The sequence below is a fragment of the Lepisosteus oculatus genome, chromosome 1 (assembly GCF_040954835.1).
Source record: "Lepisosteus oculatus isolate fLepOcu1 chromosome 1, fLepOcu1.hap2, whole genome shotgun sequence".
NCBI lineage: Eukaryota > Metazoa > Chordata > Actinopteri > Semionotiformes > Lepisosteidae > Lepisosteus > Lepisosteus oculatus.
In genome coordinates, this window is record NC_090696.1 from 25,080,276 (window position 1) to 25,101,614 (window position 21,339).

Genomic DNA, 21,339 nt, shown 5'->3' on the forward strand with positions numbered 1-21,339 from the left:
ACCTATATAATCAGAAATGTAGACTTCCAATAAAACACTGCTATGCTAAAATTACATAATTACATAAGTAGTAAGGTCTTATTTAGAATATTGTCCAGAGAAGAACAACAGATACATTCCTGGATTTAAAGGAATGTCTTGCTCTGACAGGTTAAAACAGGGCTGCCAGTGCTGGCTGTGGAAGGCCGGTGTCTCTGTCGATTTTCAATCCAGCTCATATCATAATGACATGAAGCAGCCAGTTACTGGCGTAACTGAGCCATCCTTCCATTTTCTAACCGCTTTATCCAATACAGGGTCACTGAGAACACCGAAGCCAAACCAAGCAAGCATGGGCCAAACATGTGGAGAACATCCAAACTCCAAGAACTGAACCTAGGGCCACAGTTCTGCAAGGAATGCAGCAATGCAAACCACTGCACAACCGCGCAACCCTGAACTGAAGCAATCGTCAAAACTAACAGCCTGCATTTATTACAAGAAAATGGCTGAATGTGATCCCCGGAACGATGAATACAAGCAATAAAACAAGCTAGATCCTCTTTTCCATAACTGATCTAAGTATAACTAAGTTTTTGGGAAGGTATTGTTCTGGGAAACTGACATACTGACATAATCGCAATAAATGCAATTACACTGAATTCTATGAATTAGTACGAGATGAACATCTCTAGTCAGGTACCCTTGGGACCTGACCTGTGCTGAAACAGAAAATATGCCAAATAACAGCAAATCAATCTTAGCGAGTGGTTATCTTTTTATTCTTCACTTACGGGCTCTCTTCATAATAACATGCTAGTGTTGCTTCACAACTTGACTCTATTGGCACAAGGCAATAAAAGGATTTTTACTTGTGCCATCATTATCTTCCCTTAAATGCTAACATACCCATTCTCACTAAGCATGAATTAGTGTCTAAGAGGTCGAAATTGCCCATTGCACATACCAATGTGCCCTTTTCCAGGTTCTGCAAAGACTCCACCACATTCCAGTTAGCAATATTACCACATGCTTAGGCTTGACATATTGAAGACATATGGGGGTAAATATGAGTTGAATAATGGCACAGATCTTGAGAGCAAGGACAAGTGGCTATCAAGAAACCTTTCGGTACCATAGGAAACATGGTCTCAGCCATGATAAACTGACATCTAGCAAACTAAAATCTTGTCGGACCGGAGAGCCTTGGAATGTTCTTAAGATCTGATTATTTAAACAACAAGAATACTGCTGCTAGCTAACTGAACATTTATATGTGGCTTTTAAAAAAATTATTAATAGATGTCTTCAAAGGCCAACATACTGTAACCTAAAATAATTTTTACAAATGGGAATTGTATATAATTGTTCTTCCATTACGATAAGTCAGTAATTCCCAAGATACTATCATGTCTAACCAACCAACTATAAAGTTGTATTGAGCCACACTAAAACAACAACTTTTAATCTTAAAGATGTCAGAATTACAAATACAGTTCAAGTAACTTTTATATAAGATATTCCGTTTCTTTTTATCCATGACACCTTGACTCTTTATTTGGAGTATATCTGCAGAAATGGCTGAGATTTCCCTGAAGATTTGTTTAAAAAAGTATAACTGGAGTATAATTGCCAAAACTACGCTTATGTTATAGTAATTTTAAACAAAACTCCATTTGTAATTTTACTACAAAAACTGAGAGTACCTCTCCAACAAATCCTCAGAATGATTATAACATATGTTGCTTTTCACAGGACCAACTAAAAGAGAAACAAACTGTAAGCTATTTGTAGACAGGCTGCACCTGGTGTGCTTATGTGCTTTAAAGAGGGCTTATGCAGCTGTTACCAAGAGTAAACTGAGCCAATTTATTCATGTGAGATGAGCAAGTGTTAATGAAAGGAATAAGCAATAAATGAAAATTAGCAGTCATTTGTGTGCCTCCTTTTCAAATTCAAACATCACCTCTTGATACCTCTAGTAAAGGACAGCTCTTTAGAGAATATACAAAAACCAATGGCTTTGCTTTCAGAAGTGCCCGCACATTACAGAAGCATTGTAGTGTGTGGAACATATGATTCTGTGGTATTTGCATACCACTGAATTAAGATATTTCAATTACAAATGAAGGCAACCCCAAAACCAGATTCCTCTGATCTAATACCGTAGGTCTCTCAATATTATGTTTCACCATAAAAAGTAGTAAGCTAATAAGAAATATCACTACATATACAGTACAGCCACTTTCATCCCAAGGGACACAACAGCACCACAAACAGGAGGGGACCCATTTCATCCACCAAAGAAATGCAGCACACACCTGGGTGACATGTGGCAGCTATTATATGTTTAAATATGTAATTAATTGGCTTTTCATATATGAAACTTGTTATTTATACTAAAACACTAACCTATTATAACCAATTTCAAACAAATGGTATTTTCCTTTAAGACGTGGAGCCGACTACTTGTATATTGTTTTCTTTTCTTATCATCACCACTGCAGTTTGGGGGTGTGCATTCTTATCTTTTCTTTTAGGCAGCCTTGATCACCAGCAGCCCCACTACACAGAGGATCAAGCGGGGAAGTCAGGAACTGCTTTACCACCTGAATTAAGGGGGAATTTCAGAAAGCCTAGTATGTATAATTTACCCAGGACAACCACCAACTTTAATGACCAGTCAGGACTTTTTTAAAGGACTTACTGGTCCTTTAAAACTTACTGATGCGCTGGTTTTGAAATTCTGGTCAGACAGAAAGGAAGAGTACTACTTAGTGGTCCATCAACACCTCTTGTAGTGGCAGCTCTTTGTTTTCCTTGGAAGTCTCCCATTTATTCCAACATTGACCAGGCCCAGCCTTGCTTAGATTATGAGACGTGGTTAAAAAGGTAGTAATCCAGGCTGCCAAGGAATAAGACCGACACTACAGGCTGCATTTATACGTAATCTCACACAGATATCTAAAACTCAAATATAACAGCAAAATATACAGGACTTACTATGGAGGTATAGATTACAATGATAGACTTACTGCAACTGAAATATCATTTCTGTACAATGCATAAAGTAGCACCAAACTGCTATGCAATACACAAATTGTTAAGGCCTGCAAAACAAAATACCTTTATATGGTCCTGATTCTATGATTCCCTCTGTTGTCGCTCCATAGTTACTGGAAGTGATGTGCGTTTCTGACAAATTCAAGCCTCCAGGCATGCTGTGAGTCAAATCCTACAAAACAAAATCAAATATGTTAGATATATTGTATAAAGAGCTACTATTACAAACTCTATATTGTCTAATTCTTGGCATTTTATCAAGCATCACTATGAGAACTACATATGACTTTCTTTAATCTCATTAATCACATCCGATTTTGAGGTCAGATTTTGCAATTATATTTTACAAATAAATATAAGTATAACTAAGCTGTTACATGTTGCTCTCCACTCACCAACCTTTACTGTGGATATCAGTTTAATCTACAGATACCACTGATATTTGATGTAAATATCAAAGAATAGTCTTTTTATTTGTCTTTTATCTTCCCATTTTAGAGGACAGTGATGTTAAACATGAAATGTAAGCAAGGTACACACTTGACTGAGCCTACAGTTAGGATCTGATCTGAATTGCAGTTAGCCAGATAGAAATGTTAGTCTCGGACTCACAGTGGTTAAATGTCAAAAGGAGAAGAGTTTTATGAATTAAACATCTGTTGTAGGGCAGCATGCTGGTGCACTGGTCCCTCAGCGATAGGCCCCAGGGTTCAATTCTAGATCTAGGTTGCTATCTGCATGGATTTTGTTTCCTCCAGATGCACCAGTTTATTCCCACAGTATAAAAACATACTGGTAGGTTAATTGGCTCCTTGGAAAATTAGCTCTGTGTGTGTGTGTGTGTGTGTGTGTGTGTGTGTCCTGCAATGGACTGGTGTCCTGTCCAGGGAGTACATACTGCATATAGTATCTCATAATAAATATAATACACTTGTCTAAATTATGTAATTACAAGGTGCTTGCCCAGTTCAGAATTCTGAAACATTTTGAGTTACCTTGGCTGCTAATTCTGCACTAATCCTCCTATTTTGTTATTGGTTGCTTACATAACTAGTTAACTCATTACAGAATTTGATCATCAATGTAAATTAGGAAAGGCTATGATCCAAATGTAAATACTTCTAATAATTCACTACATCACCCCAATTAGAACATTACAACAGTACTCTCTTGTTCATTCATTCTTACTGTGAATACCAGCATGTTCCAAGACTGATATCATGTTAAGCAAGACCTACATATTTTAGAAGCTTGTTTGTATTAACTAGCATCATATTTCCATAGATGACCGACAGGTTTAGTTCTAATTATTGTTTTCATAACCAAATAATAGATGTAAGATTTATTTGTCTAAAATTACTTGGCTCAGCTTATCTCTCCTTTTATGTATGGACACTACATCAGCATTTTTCTAGTCCTTGGGTATTATCCCTCCCACAATTATGTACTGGATAAAGCAGTAAGAAAATGAATGGATGGGTTCTGTCCCTGTCTTGAGCAACTGAGCAACTGTTTGAAGTGTTATATTAATGACCTATGAATAGGGTTGTTTGTTTCCTTAAGTAAACTGGTAAAACACCACAAGGCCCTGGTAATATGATGATATTAAGTACTTCTAGTATCCATAACACGTCTGTTTCTTCTGTTCGATTTAATATAGAACTTTATCCTCCTATACTGTTAATTTTTGCCTTGGTGTTGTCTGCAAAATCAGAAATATCATACTTTTCTCACAATAACACTGCAATTCATAAATAATAAAATAAGGAAATAAATACTACATAGGTTTAAAATTCAGGAATATCAATGGTACCCTAGAGGGGTAGGTCAATTGCTTAGAAGAGATGTTGCTTGTCTTTCATACTATATGAAGTTCGCTAAAGCATGTATGTACGACACATGAAATAAAGAGCTTATGATAACAATTTTCACAATGATGAATGCAATTGTTAAAACAATAAGTCAAAAGATCAAGAAAGTATATATACAGTATAGTATACATATATATTCCTCATATAATAAGTGTGTTTTTGGTATGAAAAAAGGGCATGCATGATTTAACGAACATTCCACAATAATGGACACCCCTTCCCCCCGATTAAACCAAGGATTTACTGTAGATTATCTTTTTAAAAAGGGAAACTTTTTTATGGAAACAAGATCAACAAAACCACTGAGCTGTTGCTGTTGCTGTTGTAGTGAACAGCACATACAGTATATTCTTCCATTTTCATCAGTCAATTAACCTCACAATTCAGAAAAGTTAAGGAATTACACCAGTCTTCAGGTGTAATTAATACAGACGATGAATTATTAATCACAAACCTTCACAGAAAACAGACACTGTAACTAAATTCTTTAACTGTAGTTTTCAAACTGCATTAATGAAACAGAAAAGGCAAAAATTTGCTCTCAGAGAACATAATACTGTATTTCTAGCAAGAAATTATACCCTTTCTGCCATATAATTGTTATTATTATTTGTGATTCAAATAATCCAGAAATAATACCAAATCATATTAATGCTTCATATCAAGCTTAAAATGTACAAAACAGCAGTTAAGCAACTTAACAAGAAATGAGGCCAAAATGTAATATTTAATAACACAAACATGAAAAGGTTACTAATAGGAGGCCATTCTGCCTATCTAGCTTGTTTGGTTAGTAGTAGCTTATTGATCTGAGGATCTTATCCGGTCTTTCTTGAAAGAAACCAGGGCATCAGCATCAGCAGCATGGAAAGACAAAGTTAAATGATAAAAATTAAATGAGCATAGAATCAGAAAACCAGACATTAAGACAGCCACAGAAGTAACAACACCATTAACATATCAAGAGAGATGGATCCCATTACTAAAACCATTGACTATAGTAACAGCAACCAGGAAATACTTCACTTAACACAACAACTGAGTCATTTTTCAGAAAGCTAAGGATATAGGTAAGCACAGAAAATAGGCAGTTACTTAAATCTGATTGATTAATGAAAAACTATAGGGAAATACACCTAAAACCATTTTATGAATTATGAAAAAATTTCAACTTGAATGAAGTCAGGCTATCTGCAGTTTGCATTCCTTTTTTCACCCTTACAGTCTTTAGCTGGCTGGTTGCCTTACCTGGATGTCTGGCACTTCTGCCAGAACCTGACAATAAGAAAAGGTGACAGGCTGCAAACACAGCAATATTAACACCTAAGATATGAACACATTCAGTTTCCTGTTTGGTTTCAAGATATGCAAGCCACAGTTTTATATTTCCCTGTTTCAAAGCTGGGAAGATGTGGAATTGCACAAGCACAATTGTTAATAAATATTTTATTCTGATTTCCTTCTGATACCATCAGAATGAAATTTCAAAAGCACACTCACCTTTTCCTTAAACTGAAGTACTGGAAATCTACAATACTACCTCAGATCAGAAAATAATCCTTTGCATAGACTGTTGCAATCAGTGCTAAGTATTGCATAGTCATACAGCCTAGGCAAAACTCAGAAACCCATAGATGTGCATATTGTCATGCAATATTTAACAGCAACACCATTTTGTTCACGCTGAACAAGGCCTTCTACCCTTTACAATAGTTTCCTTAATTCGATAAACAGTGCTCCCTTGCCATACTAGGAAGAAACTCCAAAACGTTTTACCAAAAGCCATATAACTGAAAAATATTTTTCAGTTATACATTGCCCTCAGAATAATTTTACAAGCATTTGTAAATTCTTTTAGGTCTAGATAAAAAAAAAATTAGGTGCCAGGTCTGTAAATACCAGATGAAGTAAAGGCTGTGTGAGCAGTGCATGAGAAACAGTCAAGCCCCTTTTCCCTGCTCTCTGCAATATGAAAGTGCTTTGAAGTAATTTCCAGTCATTAAGCTACACCTTCATCACTTCACTGACAAAATCTATTACCCTTGTAGCACTTAATACAGTCAGCTTTTCAATTTCAAAGTAACTACTGAATACCCAGCCAGCTTATCCTCCATTAAAAGTACCACGTAGCAAGTCAGAGAACATTTAACTACCTAGCAAAATGAATTAATTAAAGCAATTTGTATCAATGTTATTGCCCAACACTCAGTATGTATTATGACTTTGCAATAATGATCACAATGTATTCTTTTAAAAATCCTCCTCCTTTGACTAACATTTTCACCACAGTTTAACATCATGCAAAGGAATTTCAGGTTCACTGTTCAGCTAAAATGTCCTACATTTAATAAATAAATAATAAATAGAGAAAGTGAGAGTAAAATATTATTTTTTGTTTAAACAACTGCATAAAATGACCAAATCAGAGAAAACAACTGCAACACGAGATCTCCTGAATTAGTGGAGCTGGACAGTTTTCTCAGACTACCTCAGCATGAATAACAGCCTTGTGTATATACACATACACACACATCTGGCTGGTTCTACTGGGCCCTGTGTAGCTTTCTACATAGCTTTCTGAAAATCTAAATACACAATAATACCAGTTCTCCAAGACTAAGAAAAACTTTCATGCATTCTCTAACTTTTGAATTTTAAAAACAAACATTTTAAACCAGAAGATGCCATTCAACCCATCTCTTTCATGTGATTACCAATAGATCCAAAAGTTTCATTCAGCCTTTTCTTGCATAGCTTTGTGACAACCCTGCATTCATTGGATAAACATATAATTGAATGAAAAGTATGGTTATTCCACACTGGAGCACTAACATGTCAGAATGTTCCAGTAAACAAAGCTCTGTATCCAAGCTGTAAGATGACTGTTTTCTGTCACGAAATTCAGGAACCGTTCTTTTGCATAGCTGTCTGTCATATAACTGAAAAAGCAACATATCTGATGTTACCTGTTAAAAATAAACAGATGTTGGAAAGTCTACTATGTTTCATCAGCCATTACAGCTATGCACATGGCTTAGTGTACTGATCATTTTAAAACATCATCCAGAGCCTGAGGCTTATAATAATTACTTCTACTTAAGAAACATGTGTCTTCATTGAACTTGAACTTGAACTTGAACTTTATTGCCATATGTAACCGGTACTGGTACAATGGAATTCTTACTTACAGAAAGTCTCTCGACTAAAACAAGTGTAAAAAACAAAACAAAGTGCAAACAGTGCATCAAGACAATGTACAAACAAACAATAGACAATGTGCAAGTAAACATGCAGACAGTTTGACTGTAAACAATACAGACGTGTAAACAATGACTGGAGACGTACAATTAATAAATTACAATGAGGTAGATGGTGATGGTGTAGGTGTGGTCCGAGGGGGATGGCTAAATGTGTTCGCCAGTCTCACTGCTTGTGGATAGAAGCTATTGAAGAATCTAGTGGTAAGTGTCCGTATGCTCTTATATCTCTTGCCTGAGGGCAGTGGGGTGAAGAGCTCATGCCCGGGGTGGTGACTGTCCTCTGTGATGGCCAGAATTCTACCACGGCAGCGGTCCTCATAGAGCTGTTTAATCTCGGTGAGACCGCAGCCGATGATCTTCTGGGCCATATTGACCATTCTCTGCAGTGCCTTTCTTTCTCGCGAAGAGGTGTTGCCATACCACACGGTGATCCCGTTGGTGAGGACGCTCTCGATAGTGCAGCGGTAGAAGTTCACCAACACATGTGTTGGCATCCCCCATCGCTTGAGGCACCTCAAGAAATAAAGGCGCTGCTGAGCCTTCTTCATGATAGAGTCAGTGTTCACAGTCCAGGTTAGATCTTTAGAGATGTGAATTCCCAAAAACCTAAAGCTGGTGACTGTTTCCACTTCCGTTCCATCAATACTGAGTGGGCTGTGAGTGTGTGGCCTGTGTCTCCGAAAGTCCACTATTAGCTCCACTATTAGCTCCGAAAGTCCACTATTTTTGCTAAATGCGATTTCCTGTTTTCTAAAATCAATGACAGAATCCATGAAGCATACAAGATGCTTCCTATCTTTTCCCTCTGCCATTTGTTATGTATAGCATCCCTCTGCAGCATCTGTTCTAGCTGAACGCCATGGTTTCATCCGCACGTTTCAAGTGTCACAGAGGCTCCTACTTTATGTGGCTTATGAAGGCTCACGTTTGCAAGCCTTGTCAGTTGCAGCTGGTTCTGTTCCACATCTCTTCATATTGGCCGAAAGACCGTTCCAACAGTACAGTTGTTTAAAGTCACACCAACCGATAATACCGTAAATTATGTATACCTTTCATAATCTTCATCACAAGTCTGTGAGCATCAAATATATGCTTTTATTTTGGGTTCTTACATTAAACCAAAAATACTTTTCCTTTTTTAATCTTCTCTTTTTCTAAGAAATGTTTCCCTGAGAATGTGCACCTCTGAATCCTTTCAGTTGACATTTTTACTTGTTAAATTGAAAAACATAGCTAAATATATACTTGTGCATAATAAGTCCATCTATTCTTGTGCTGCAAACCAAGGAATGGTCATGTTTTGCAGTTGCTCAATAACAGCTATCAGATATCTGTTATCAGATAGACGTCCATTGATCGCTACCCCAGACACTTCACAGGCACCTTTTGAGATTTATGATCTGCATCTGCAACCTTCTGAGTGAATATCTTCCTAAAAACATTGCAAATCTTCAACTGTTTGATTGGATAAACTCACTCAAGGCATTCAGCTGAAAGAGGAAGCACACTAAACCGCTGCTGTATTGCATCACTGTTATAGGGAAAAATACACTGTTTACATCTCCTTCAGGAAACACTTTCACATACTATATAAAAAACGTAAGACCTGTAAGTCACCCCATATGAAGGCACCAGACAAATAATTCAATACTAATAATGAAGTATGTTGTTCTTTTCTTTCTCCAATGCACATGGATTTATCTGGCAATGTCTGGTCAGAATACAATACCTTAAATATGCTGACAGTCAGCTGAACACTCATACCTAGAACTACCCCCGAAAGTATTGGGACAGTGAAGTCCCAATAAATTTCATTTTGTTTATTAATAAACATTTCTCAGGAAAAAAGCTTGACTAATGAGCACTAATCTAAAGTATTTTAATAAACTAAAATTCACCTCGTTGGTCACTTAAATCGATTATTCCTCTTTATTCTGAAGTTGGTCAGGTTTTTGTTAGAAATGTAGGCTCATAAATGAGCTGTGAAAATCTTATCAACCTGTCTAGGTTCTGACATTGCTAAGGAGCTTAAGCCGGCACCTGTCTCATGGTTACTGAAATACATCATTATTGTCAGACAAAGTCTGGATCATGAGCTTGCAACAGTACATATATGCAAATACATACATCATTTTCTAAGCAACAGTTCAAAACATTCTGATCATATCTTATTAATTTCCACTCCAAAAAATCTATTTTTTTCATTTGATTATTCCAGCAGACCCCGTAAATGGAGAGAATAAGATACTATTCTAAATGTTTGGGTACAGCTTAATCACTATGTCACAATTAAAAAAGTACAAGGTATATTAAAACACCACTTAATGGATGAACTGTGTTGGAAACAGTATTAAAAAAAGTTCAAGAGAGAGAGACAAAAGAGAGTTGTCTACTATTTCTACCATATTTCAGTTGTGGTCTTATTCTCAAATCAGATGTCATTGCAAGGAAGTTAGCGTTATTTCTGTACTTTGTAAAACAGCCTTTGAAACTGTAATAAAAAAAGATCCCACAAAATAGCCAAAAAGAACCATATCTTTTATATGCACACAACTGTAAGGTCTCTGCATTAACGTACAAAGAAAAAATGCCTTAAAGGTGTGCCCCCTCATACCACAAGAGTTTTTGTCATCACACACAGCTGCATTTTATAACTTAACTGAATATAATTCTCTTCTTTAATACATGCTTTAAATGTGAGCATTTTTTAAAAAAGAATAATGCAAGATTGTGTTCTCATTTAATTCATTTCTCATGTGATCAGATTTCATAGTCATGAAAGAAACCACAAGTGATCCTTTAAGGCATGATTTCTTATGCAAATCATGTTCAGATTAGTGCTTCACTGCCGAGTTAAAACTACCTGGCATGTGTTCTGGCATTGGACTAATCCCCTGGATTGGTGATTATTTTCAAATTGTGAGAATCAGACTGTTTGCATGGACTTTTATGCATCGGATGTGTAAAGGCACTTCTCAAGCCAAAGTGACAAACTTCCTGTTTAACCTGAAATGGATGTGAAATTGAAATGGAAACATATTGACCACATATGAATACTGAAGATTGTATTCCAGAACCGTTTCTTTAGCTAATATAGCAAATGTCAAGGGTAACATCATGGTCCTGGAGGGATTCAATTCTGCAGGTATCACAGGCAACAGCTAAATCACCAAAAACACTCTGTAAAGACCTGGAACTTGCTTAATGTGCTAATTAAGGCACCATTTAGAATGAAATTATGAACACCTTGTAAACCACTGGAACCAATTTTACTTGCTTAGATGATCAGACACTGAGATTTGCTGTAAGTCTTGATCTATAAATACTGTTCTCTAAGACTAGGTCTGACCAACTCTGGCACATGCAATTGATGGAGCAGACCAATTCTTTTTTAAATAAAACTGAAAGTAACAGTAACAAGGTCAGCCTACTCATGTGCTTTCTTATGGTAATAGAAAATGTCACATTTAAAAGTAATTCTGATAGCTGTATACTCAATAATTTTTTATTTCAAAACATAGCATTAAACTATACATGATATTTTTTACCACGTTAATGGCTTGATTGTGAGATTTGACTCTACAAAGATTTGGCCTTTAGACCAAATGTAAAAAGCAACAAAAGGTATACTTTTAGAAAATCTTTATCTACTCCAGCATTCACTTATTTTATAAACTGTATTTTTCCTTCATGATAAACTCTGATACACAGTTATGCAGTTTTGAATCAGTCTGTTCTACATTCTAGGCATGACTTTCATATTATCCCTAATCAATATCCATATCCATTTCCAAAGCATCAACAAATAACCCCTAAATAATAAAAAGGAGGAAACCACACATTCAATTAAAAATCAGTCACTGTGTACACTGTAAAGGAGGCAGAGATTTACCCTGGGATTGAAAACTTAGACCTTTACCTTTTAGGTGTGAACCATTTCCTTTTAAAGGAGAAAGACCAAGTAAATAAGAAAGACTGCAAGTCAAGGACCTGATACAATTATTAAAAATCCTCCAAAGCCCTGAAAAGGTTCATCATGAGGATTTCTTCAGAATAAACGGAGAAACACCAGCCAGAGGACAGAAGTGGAAACTCTGTGGCAGTGTATTTAAATCTAAGAGCAGGAGGCATCTTGACCTCAAAGGGTTGTGGGAGTCTGGGTCAAGCTACCCAGCCATATTGCTTTAAAGGCTATCTTGGCTTTCAAGAAATGGCAGAATTAGATTCTTTGATCAATGCACTAACTACCCAACAAACGTGATGGGCTGAAGGGCAGCCTCTTGTTTTTATCATTCTCATGGTCTTAAACAGGTCATTACATGAGTGCAAAGTAGATTTTAAACACAATGTTATTACACAATGATGCATCTTGATCTTTCTAAGGCAAGGCTATTGTCTTTTTCTAAAAGATTTAATAATAATATTTCCTTACACTTAGCACTTTTCTGGACACTCCATTCAAAGCTGTTTACCCCTTCACCACCACCAATGTGCAGCATCCACCTGGATGATATAGTGCCATAGTGCGCCAGAACGCTCACCACACATCAGCTATTAGCGGGGAGGAGAGCAGAGTAATGAAGCCAATTCATAGATGGGGATGATTAGGTTAATTATACCATGCCTGGTAAGGCTCAATGGGAAATGTGGCCCGGATGTTGGGGTTACACCCCTACTGTTTTTTGAGAAACATCCTGGCATTTTGAATGACCACAGGGAGATAGGACCTCGGTTTTACATCTCATCCGAAAGACGGCGCCTTTGTAGTGTCCCCGTCACTATACTAGGGCATTAGGACTTGCATAGACTGCAGGATGAGCACCCCCTACTGGTCCCACTAACACCTCTTTTACCAAAAACCTAAGTTGTCCTGAGGAGGTCTTCCATCCAGGTACTGACCAGGCTCACACCTGCTTAGCTTCAGTGGGTTGCCAGATGCGAGTTGATTTAAGCCTGAACTTATACAGAGACTTCGCTATATTGAGTATCCCAATACCTACTGCCTGATACAGTTACGCATTAGCTGCATCACACCCATTAACAGATTATCTCATGCAAAAAAGGAACTGTTAATGGGATGTAAGGTAGCACTAAACCAAAATTATCACTTATTGTGATACTAAGGCAATGCATGTTCTGTCATTACTGTTTTGTAGGGGGGGTTAGGTTTAGAGGCTTTTTACGTATTCTACTACCTTTTTAAATTGTACTCAATACCATTTATGTGCTTGGAGTTTAATGTTCTAACAGAAATACCTTTTAAGCTTAAGAAATATTCTGGGTACAGAACATTTCACTATTCTGCTTCTGTGAAAGTGTCAAATTTACAACAAGTACAACTTGTACTGCTTTCCAAGACAAACTAATCTTCTGTCATTTAAATTGCTGGCATAAGCATTTTCATTCCTTCTGTTTCACTCCTGCCAATTTTTTTCACAGTTCATTAATCAAACAAAATAATGACAGGCTTCGGCACAAGTAGTTTTGTGGATAGAAATATAATTTCAGTCCTCTTTCTATAGCAGATAATTAGGGACAGGTGAAAAAATACCAGAAGTCAATATTTATTTTATTTTTTAAACCATACTTCTCCACTGCTGGGGAAAGCAATCAGGACTTTCATTAAAGGAATTGGAAATGCCTTAATGTTTTTAGATTTTTCCAGCTGATTCCTTGTCTCACCCCTGCAGAGTTTTTTCATTGAAGGAAAAGAATGATAAGAGGCATTATTGTGGCACTATAAGTAAAGCTGAATCCTTGCTAATAATAAAACTTATCTGTGATACAATACTTGTTAAAGAAGCTAAAATAAGTGATTAATAATACATCATAATTTAAAAGTTCATTTTTTTCCTTCATCCTAATTCACTTTGACAAAAAAATGCTTTTCCCATCCTTCACAGTTCTGAAAATAAGTTTGAACACCTCTTGTAGAGCACAGCATATTCAGTCATGTTCCAAATTGCAAAATGGCACTTAGATGTTCCTTACTGTGAAGAAAACTCACATAAGCATATAATTTGAAATGACAAATATGATAAGAATTTAACAAATGTCAGAAAAGCAATTCTCCCTGATGGTTTTCAGAAATTCTAAACCTTCTCACAGTATTAAATACTTCTAGTACAGTGTATAAAACTGCAATGTAAAAGACCTGTTAAGTCCTTCCCCAAAATAATGACAGGAATAAAACAAAATAATCTGTAGTGGTGAGTTTTCATCTTTAAATGATGCTGGAAGTGTTTATAAACAAAATAATTGCTTTTGCCAAAAATAGTTTGATAAAAAGCATTTTTTGACAAAAAGGAATGCATTTCAGAATTCTGACATTTCACATACTGTATACACACCTCTGCAAGACTCAACAGAATTACGCTGGAATTTAAGATCTCACATCTTCTGTAAGGAAAATAATAAAACACACTGACTAGAACATTTACTTTGTTCATCAATATTATAGAGTTGGAAATATTCTTCATTATATCAAGGTGCAGGCATGTAAAGTAGTGCATTCAGTAAAGGATGTTCTAGATGAACCTCTACTGAAGCTCTGCTATATCTGGTGGAAAAGGTCATTAATGCCAACACTTATAAATGCACTGGAAGGACAAGGCTTCAGAGCATCACCAGAGCTGTGAGGCCTTACCATGGAGGAACGGAAAGGAACGACGAGGAATGAAACTGAATTGTCTGCACGCACAGATGGTCTTACCCTTTGGAAAATATCTTCATGCATTTCGTCAGCATCACCATTACTGGTCACTGAAATTTCAGCTGCAGTATTTCTTGGGGATTCCTCAGCCATCGCAATCTCCTACAATAACACACAACAATAACAAAGTTGAAAACCATTTGACATTTGAGAAACTCACACTAGCAACACGCGAAGGTACTTTCTATGGTACTGTGAATGACTCAAAAATGATCGCAGCTTTCCTGACATGAAATCTTAAGAAGGTTCTAAAGGGGAGCTGCACAGTGTGCAACAGCACAAGGAACCAGCAGAGGTTAATTCCACTCTGGGGGGGAAAAAGAAAGGAAAATGCACAACGATTCTGACGTTTGAAAATGATCTTTAAATTACAATAACTGAAGACAGCCAAAATTTGAGTAAAATACATATTATAATACTCAACTATTATTTACTTTAATAATAACAGCACAAGACCTGAAACCTCTGCTTGTTCCAAAAACCTTAAGATGCTTCAACACTATGAAACTGCGGTTTGAACTTATATCTGACTACTAAGACTAATAATTGTTTGCATTTTGAAAACACAGATTTCACACACTAGGGATGCTGGAAATTAACAGGCTGTTCTCCTTTCACTACATTAAAAGAAGAAATGCAAATTTACAATTTCAATACATTACTTAATATCCTGTCTTTAATTTCCTTAAATAATCTTTATTCCATTTAAATGTAGTTTAAAATAACTGAAATAAAAGAAATGTAAAATTACTATTATATAATGACATGACACCCTTTACCATTTTATTGAAAAATGTTTTAGAGATGCAGTATTTAGAATAAGTGTCAAATTTGTACACATTAGTAATGTTACCATATTCTAATCATATCTTGTGGTGCTTACCTCGTCATTTTGGACACATATGCTAAACATCAATGTATTTACTTGTCTGGGACTATTCTTGGGATACACTTTGTATGTGAGAGTATAAGTTTTAAAATATATGACAAAAAAGCCTTTTGTTTCACTGCAAACACACACTTTCACAAAAAATGCATCTATTTTTAAATAAAGGTTACAAAATAAAATACAGCATACATTTACTCTATATATTTGCCCAGTAAGGACTTGGAAAACTCTCAATAAAAGCTTTAGTTTGTGTAATAACTGTGTTGCCTAAAGGTGTGTATTATACATTCACAGCACAAGAATTAACCTCCCCTTGTTTGAGGAAGAGGTGGAGCACAACAGCTTTACATTCAGTGTTCAGTTATGTAATCGCCATTTAAATACATGAATAAAAATGTTGCTTACTCACTTTTGCCTTCCTTTTCCAACACTACAAAGTTGGAAACCTACCAGCTATACAAATACTGATACTGGAAATGTTTGCACTTGAATTCATTTTAGAATCAAATAATATAAAGATGTACCTGTGTAAAAACATTTAGAAAATGGTTTATTTGATTGTTGCTGCATAAATTCTTCATCATCCCTTCATAACTGCTACACAAGCACAAGCTACATAATTCATTAGGGACATGCGCAAATGACTTAATGTGAGTAAGAGGTCATGACCTTTATTTTAGCATGGTTTATTGCTTTTGATCCTAAAACAAATGCCATGACCTCCTATGCATGTTATGTCACTTGCATTAAAGCATAATTGAGTTGATTTCAATATCGTATAGCACTTATTATGGGATTATGAAGCTATAATAGAGCAATACTCAAATAAAGTGTTGCCACTATTAAACACTCATGACTAAAATATCCCCCATGTTCCCATTTAAGCAAACAAGCCACATAAAAATAAAAAGAACACAGTCCGTCTGATGATAGGAAAGTGAGACGAGCAGATTTCGAAGAAATTAATCTTTGTTCCTGAATGTAGCCTTTCAATCTCGGCAAACAGGGCAGGGGGTTTGCAAAGACAACATGACCATCCCTCCCACAGTCTCTTGTTCTGCGGGTTCAAAACTATTAGTGGCCTCTTTCCCTGCCAAGTAGCCTTTCAAAAGCACACACACACACATCATGCGTGTGCCATTACTATGGGTAACCACATGTTGGGAATTCAAACCACAGGAGTGCACGCCATAGCGTACAACTAGTCTGGAAGCAGCAGGAAGAAAAACCAAAGAAAACCCTAATGAGATATCCACCCTTTTCCACTGGTAAATAGTGGATAATAAATAAATCACCTGCTGGAAGCTATGCTCCACAAATTCTCATTAGATGAATCAAGAGTCATAAGCCATTGAATTGAAAGTTGATAGTATTCCTCCTGTGTAATGGGGTCAGGTATGAATGAGTTAAAAGACTAGAAGTCGCCCAGTTGTTGAAGCTGATACCCTGGCTTCTTTCAAGAAACGGCTGGATGAGATCCAATGGATCAATCAGCTCCTAACTGCCGAACAGGCTTGTCAGGCCAAATGGCTTCCTCTCTTCTTCTGACTCACGCTCACACCACTGGGATACGAGTGTCACAAGTAAAACAAATGAAGGAAAGAAATGAGAGAAATTGAATTAAAGAAAATCCTGTTTTTACAGAAGAACAGTACAAATTCTAATGACAAAAATCTTTAATTTACCAAAACACCCAATCAGAAATGTGAAAACCCTTAGCTTGCCTCTTTTCCCCACCAACTAAAAATGGGACATGCATGTTTTTAAAATAAAAATACTAATAAGCAATAAGACCTATTTAACAAATGTGAATTTACAAGAACTTCATTTAGAACACCAAGACTATACTCTTCAGTGTACAGGTGATGTTGTGCAGAAGGGAAAGGTGTGTTTCTGGAGTGCCTTTCTTTTTCTGGAGTAGTTTTCAAGTATTACCCATTTTATCACACTGCTTACAATGCCAGGGAATCCAGAAAAATAAAATGTATCTGCTGTATTACAAAATGGTAATACTTAGAATGCTAAGAATTATCAATAACCTCTCTTCTAAGTTACATGCTGCCATCTAATGGACAGTCAGAAACTAAAATTAAAAATTCAGTAGGCCTAAAGAGAACCATATTTATGACTATCTGCCATGATAGCTTTTTGAAACTTGGCTACTAGATTCCTTCTAGGTGAAGAAATGCATGCCAGTTTATTAAACTAAAAAAATGACAATGTTAGAACAATAATTTAATGGTCCACTACATAAACTTTCAAATACTAGAATGATACTGAATAACGAAACAGTGCTACTGTATACTTTACAAGACAAAAAAGCATCCTTCAAGTAACTGAACTGGAAATTGTACAGCTGGGTTTCACTTGTAAGAAGCTGGTAATGTTAAAGGAAAAATATATAAAACAAAGTTAAAAAATATACTAAAGAAATTAACCATTTTCTTTTACTTTTCTTCAACTGGAGGATCACTAGAAAAGTACAGTGAGCTGACTTTGTTCTCAATCATACCTCCACTCACCCAGCAGTCTATCACAGCAAAACAACTTTCAGCTAAGTGAAAATTATATGTGCTAAGACTAGGATTTTACTTTAATTTTGTAACAGATTTTCAAAAATATGACAGTATAAACAGTGAATAATCGAATGTGTCAAGAGCTACAGTCAATTAAACTCTTTAAATTATACTTAATTTTTTATGCTTGGAATTTCTGACAGCATTTTAAGCAATTAGAGCTAAGAACACATTTTTGTTTATAGTAATGTAGATCAAAACTTAATCCTGTGTGAATCAGCCACACCTGAGAATTTCCCTTCTACCATGTGTCTATGAGCTCATACTCACTGACTACCCTAAAGTACCTTAGTTTCTCAGTGTTTGTTCATACTCATTTGAGAAATGCCAATGACAGGATAGTGGCTGGCTGCCATCTTGGATGTAGCCTGCACTACAGGTTGCATATCTTTTTATTCATTGCTGTTGGCTTGTTTTGCATATTAAAACCAAAAATAATGATCATTTAAAAAAAGTAATTTACTGAAATCTGATCTAATATTCATGATTTATAACATATCACTAAAATATCTGGTCAGGAAAACACTATTTAAAACAGGAGGATGCAAGCTTTGTTCCTGAGGTAACTTGTGCTGGTTAAAGCACAAAAACATTTTAAACATGAGATTGCTTTTTTTTAATAGAATTTTATTTACTGTATATTTGGGAGAGCTGGAAGGCGAAAGACAGCATACCTAGTCTAAAAACGAATTCACTCACCATGGAATTTGACTAGTCAGTGAGGTCATATACAACTACAAAGACAGGTCACTACAAAGCAATTCAGGTGGCTTGAATTGTAAAACATTCTGTATTAACATATATAGAATATGAAGTCTTCAATATTTATTTCTGATTATTCAAGGAATCCAGCTTTGTTTAAACTATAATTAATTTTGAAGGGTTTTGTGTCCCCTCAATAAGAGAAGAGCATGGAAGACCTTTGTTTTACATACTTTCACAAATCACTGAAAAGTAAACACTGCAATTGTGTTTCACACAGTGGAGAAGTAAAAGGATTTTTCATAATATGATAAATGTCAGGAGATTTATAATACAACACATGGCAAAAATTACCAAAATCATAAAGGCCCACTGGAGACCTCTGAAATAAGCTTATAAATTAGAAGTTGTAGGAAGAATGAAAAGAGAGATGTATTTGGGAAAAATAAATAATTTTACGTTCTGGACAAAACAATAGACAAACATAAAAAAGACAGAAAAAGATCATTATAGCATGCAATGATAAAGACCTCAGTTCTATAGTATTCTCCACAATTTAAATCAAATATATAAATAAAAAGGAGCAAAATAGGCTGAAGATAATTTTAAAATATGAAATATGAGATTAATATGAAAACAGTCTCTGTTCAGGGTGTAGCAAAAAATACACACATTTCATCCAACACAATCAAGACTTTTGTCTTAAGTCAAGTTTAAGGTGGAAAATCAAACTATAAGTAACACACTGTATACTGTTTTTATTATAACGTTCTCACAATGAGGCAATTCCAGCTTAAGATAACCATACCAATAAAGCAGAGCCATGTGTTAAGCCACGAAATGATATCACCCAAATCCTCTTTCACCACCATGCACATGGCTACTCTCAAAACACCTGATAAAAATATGTTCTGTTTACACCATGTGAGACTTGTAGCAAAATGATCATTCACCAATAGATTTGAAAACATTTAAATCTGAGCAAACTCAACTCTAGCTTTCGACTTTGCTGTCCCAAAAACTTTGAAGGGCAATATACATAAGGTAACAGAAAGAAATAAGCCAAGTGCTGGACTTTATCGACATAAAGTATAAGGAGCAAGTCACCTCTCCTTTGTAAAAAGTAAATAATTTACTATTTATGTTATAAAGTTGTAACTGGACTATCCAATCCCCCATACCAGAAATGTAATGACTTTTTTTCATATATACTTACATTATAGCATGTATGAACTTCCTGCTGTAATAACAAAACTGCTATAGCTATTCCTTAGTTCTCTCAGAATGACAAGTTAGGTACTGTATTTCCCAGCTGAGGCTCAATGACCTCCACAGCAGCATGACACTCATTCTTTTACAGCTCCTGATATCTTTGTGTTGTAAGTGTAGCAGCAGGGGACTGGCTCAACACATTAAGAGCCAATCAGAATTGTGGAAATGACTTAAGTTGAAGGTCACACATTTTATTGCTTTGTTTAAGTGCAGTACAATCACAATCCTATTTACATTTGCTCTATAAAATTCAATTTTTTGAAAAAATGAAAAATTATTTATTGAACAAATTGTACATAGTGTATCTGTAATTTAAATACCAAAACTGTACTTCAGTACATACAAAGGGGTACAAATCAAGTTAAAACAGTTAATAACATTATATCACCCCAACAATTATAGTTGCTTGGCTGTAAATAATAATAATTGTGGAATAATTGTTTTCAACTAAGTGTCTATAGGACCTGATTGGATCTCAGCACATTAGTCTCACAGCTGAGACTCTTTTGAGGCAGCAGTTAAATGAATTAGAATTCAGGAGAATTCAACTTTTATTCCTGGAATAGATCCCATTATAGCAAATTAACTGAACATCTGGAAGTCAACCTATTCTTGGAACTACACTAAAACTTCCAAATCTCACCAATTTGCACAACCCCTCTCTTATTTAACTGGTTCTCAACCTTTAACTTATCACAGTCTTTGAGGTTTTGGGTAAAACACAAATTCTGGAAAATATTTTTTCTTCTAAGACATATTTTAATAAGTCTGAAATTGATCACCTCTTTATGCTATACCACATGGATGATTCCAGATGGAAATGTCCGCACTGAGCCTGTCACAGATGTACTCAGGGTATGCCTAACATCTATTTACACATGCTTTAGGAACACCCTGTGACAAAGTGCTATACTGTACATGTATATATAAGCTACAACATCAGAGCAGATTGCCCCAGACTGCTTCTTCTTACTGACACTTCCCCGACCACAGTTGGTTTTCCCGAAAAACAAAA

The 21,339-nt window shown here is 35.8% G+C and overlaps 1 protein-coding gene across 4 annotated transcripts in view; it reads right to left on the reverse strand.

Moving 5' to 3' along the window:
- arfip1 (ADP-ribosylation factor interacting protein 1 (arfaptin 1)) overlaps positions 1-21,339 on the reverse strand; it is a 50,284-nt gene that overhangs the window by 18,748 nt on the left and 10,197 nt on the right. For 3 of the 4 annotated variants that reach the window (XM_015344693.2, XM_006629487.3, XM_015344695.2), the window contains 2 exons: positions 14,886-14,987; positions 3,106-3,214 (listed from right to left, as the gene is read on the reverse strand). In XM_015344693.2, coding sequence (XP_015200179.2) covers positions 3,106-3,214; positions 14,886-14,987 — 211 coding nt within the window. Of the gene's footprint in view, positions 1-3,105; positions 3,215-14,885; positions 14,988-20,268; positions 20,383-21,339 lie in introns of those variants that run through there. The other variant, XM_015344694.2, reaches the window with a different exon arrangement.